Source organism: Pangasianodon hypophthalmus, chromosome 2, assembly GCF_027358585.1.
Source record: "Pangasianodon hypophthalmus isolate fPanHyp1 chromosome 2, fPanHyp1.pri, whole genome shotgun sequence".
Lineage (NCBI taxonomy): Eukaryota > Metazoa > Chordata > Actinopteri > Siluriformes > Pangasiidae > Pangasianodon > Pangasianodon hypophthalmus.
This window is the reverse complement of record NC_069711.1, coordinates 35,282,660-35,285,159: the sequence shown is the minus strand read 5'-3', so window position 1 is coordinate 35,285,159 and position 2,500 is coordinate 35,282,660. Positions and strand designations below refer to the sequence as shown.

The following is a 2,500-nucleotide window of genomic DNA, read 5'->3' as shown; positions in this document are numbered from 1 at the left end:
AGATGTGTACAGAGAGAGAGAGAGAGAGAGACAGATGTGTACAGAGAGAGAGAAAGAGAGAGAGAGACAGATGTGTACAGAGAGAGAGAGAGAGAGAGAGAGACAGATGTGTACAGAGAGAGAGAGAGAGAGAGAGAGAGAGAGAGAGACAGATGTGAGAGAGAGAGAAAAGAGAAAGAGAACCAGAATGACAAAAATAAGACAAAACAGACAGATATACAGCGAGAGACAGACAGAGTGAGAGACAGACACAGACATGCACTGAGAGAGACTAGAAGCTAGAAAAGTGTATCAGTGTGTGAGTGTGTGTGTGAGAGAGAGTGTGTGTGTGTGAGTGTGTGAGAGTGTGTGTGAGTGAGAGAGAGTGTGTGTGTGAGTGTGTGTGTGTTAGTGCTCATGCAGGAGGAACTTGCCTGGAGTTTGACAGCTTTAGGAGACTCTGGCTGTTAAACAAATGCACAGTGTTAGAGCAGCGAACCTCAGACCCAGTCCATCACACACACCTCATTACCACAGGTGTGTGAGTGTGTGTGTGTGTGTGTGTGTGTGTGTATTCTCAGGACTGAGACTGAGTCAGTTTGAAGCGTTAGTGGCTAAAAGACCACAGCAACCAGCACTGCACATACACATTAACGCTTTAAATCACATTATGCTAGAACTGGTAAAAAGGCGGATCTGCTAAGCGTTAGGCGCTTCAGCACAGCGCGATGCAGTCACACGGCTGCGTCCCAAACGCAGAGCGGCTCTTATATGAAGTCAACCAGACTTATATTAAATATATTACTGTAACATTATTATTTAAATGCATTGTGGGATTGAAATAGTGCAAAATAGTGCACTAGATTTTCTCCACTATGTTCTTAGACACCTCTAAATTAGCACATCCTGAAAACTATACCGTGACCAGGGCAGAGGTTCACACATCTCATCAGGGAATGTAATAAAACAGATACGCTGTAGTGAGATTATTCTGCTGCTGATGGATTATCTGTGTTAAAACTCCCATGTTCTCCTCTCATGTTTACAATAAAAACACTTTCCTCAGTCCCTCTTCCTCATATAATCTCCACCAGCCTTAATAAAATCCACAGCATTTGGGACACAGCTCATATTTCCCCACTTTTCTGACCCACTAACACCATTTAAAACAACAATAATAATAATATAGGAGTGTAAAGTGTGGAGTGTAAAGTGTGTAGAATGTAAAGTGTGTAGAGTGTAGTGTGTAAAGTGTGTAGAGTGTAGAGTGTAAAGTGCGTAGAGTGTATAGTGTGTGTAAAGTGCGTAGAGTGTAAAGTGTGTAGTGTAAAGTGTGTAGAGTGTAAAGTGTAAAGTGTGTAAAGTGTGTAGTGTGTGTAAAGTGCGTAGAGTGTAAAGTGTGTAGTGTAAAGTGTGTAGAGTGTAAAGTGTAAAGTGTAAAGTGTGTAAAGTGTGTAGTGTGTGTAAAGTGCGTAGAGTGTAAAGTGTGTAGTGTAAAGTGTGTAAAGTGTAGTGTAAAGTGCGTAGTGTAAAGTGTAAAGTGTGTAGCGTAAAGTGTGTAGAGTGTAAAGTGTGTAGCGTAAAGTGTGTAGTGTAAAGTGTGTAGAGTGTAAAGTGTGTAGCGTAGAGTGCGTAGTGTAAAGTGTGTGTAGTGTAAAGTGTGTAGTGTAAAGTGCGTAGTGTAAAGTGTAAAGTGTGTAGCGTAAAGTGTGTAAAGTGTGTAGAGTGTAAAGTGTGTAGCGTAGAGTGCGTAGTGTAAAGTGTGTAGAGTGTAAAGTGTGTAGTGTAAAGTGTGTAGAGTGTAAAGTGTAAAGTGTGTAGAGTGTATAGAGTGTGTACAGCATGTAGAGTGTAAAGTGTATAGTGTGTGTAAAGTGTGTAGAGCGTAAAGTGTGTAAAGTGTGTAGTGTAAAGTGTGTAGTGTAAAGTGTAAAGTGTATAGTGTGTGTAAAGTGCGTAGAGTGTAAAGTGTGTAGTGTAAAGTGTGTAAAGTGTAGAGTGTAAAGTGTGTAGTGTAAAGTGTGTAAAGTGTAGAGTGTGTAGTGTAAAGTGTGTAAAGTGTGTAGTGTAAAGTGTGTAAAGTGTAGAGTGTAACGTGTGTAGTGTAAAGTGTAACGTGTGTAGTGTAAAGTGTGTAGTGTAAAGTGCGTAGAGTGTGTAGTGTAGAATGTGTAGTGTAAAGTGTGTAAAGTGTGTAGAGTGTAAAGTGTGTAGCGTAAAGTGTGTAGTGTAAAGTGCGTAGAGTGTGTAGTGTAGAATGTGTAGTGTAAAGTGTGTAGTGTAAAGTGTGTAGAGTGTAAAGTGTGTAGCGTAAAGTGTGTAGAGTGTAAAGTGTGTAGCGTAAAGTGTGTAGCGTAAAGTGTGTAGTGTAAAGTGCGTAGAGTGTGTAGTGTAGAATGTGTAGTGTAAAGTGTGTAGTGTAAAGTGTAGAGTGTAAAGTGTGTAGTGTAAAGTGTGTAGTGTAAAGTGCGTAGAGTGTGTAGTGTAGAATGTGTAGTGTAAAGTGTGTAGCGTAAAGTGT

General features: G+C 40.5%; 1 protein-coding gene across 3 annotated transcripts in view; it reads right to left on the bottom strand.

Annotated features, from left to right (window-relative positions):
* Positions 1–2,500, bottom strand: part of LOC113529043 (myosin-10) — a 69,356-nt gene that overhangs the window by 40,672 nt on the left and 26,184 nt on the right. For 2 of the 3 annotated variants that reach the window (XM_053228800.1, XM_053228809.1), the window contains exon 6: positions 414–443. The exons of the other annotated variant lie outside the window; for it this stretch is intronic. In XM_053228800.1, the coding sequence (XP_053084775.1) occupies positions 414–443 (30 nt within the window). The remainder of the gene's footprint in view (positions 1–413; positions 444–2,500) is intronic. 3 annotated transcript variants of the gene reach the window in all.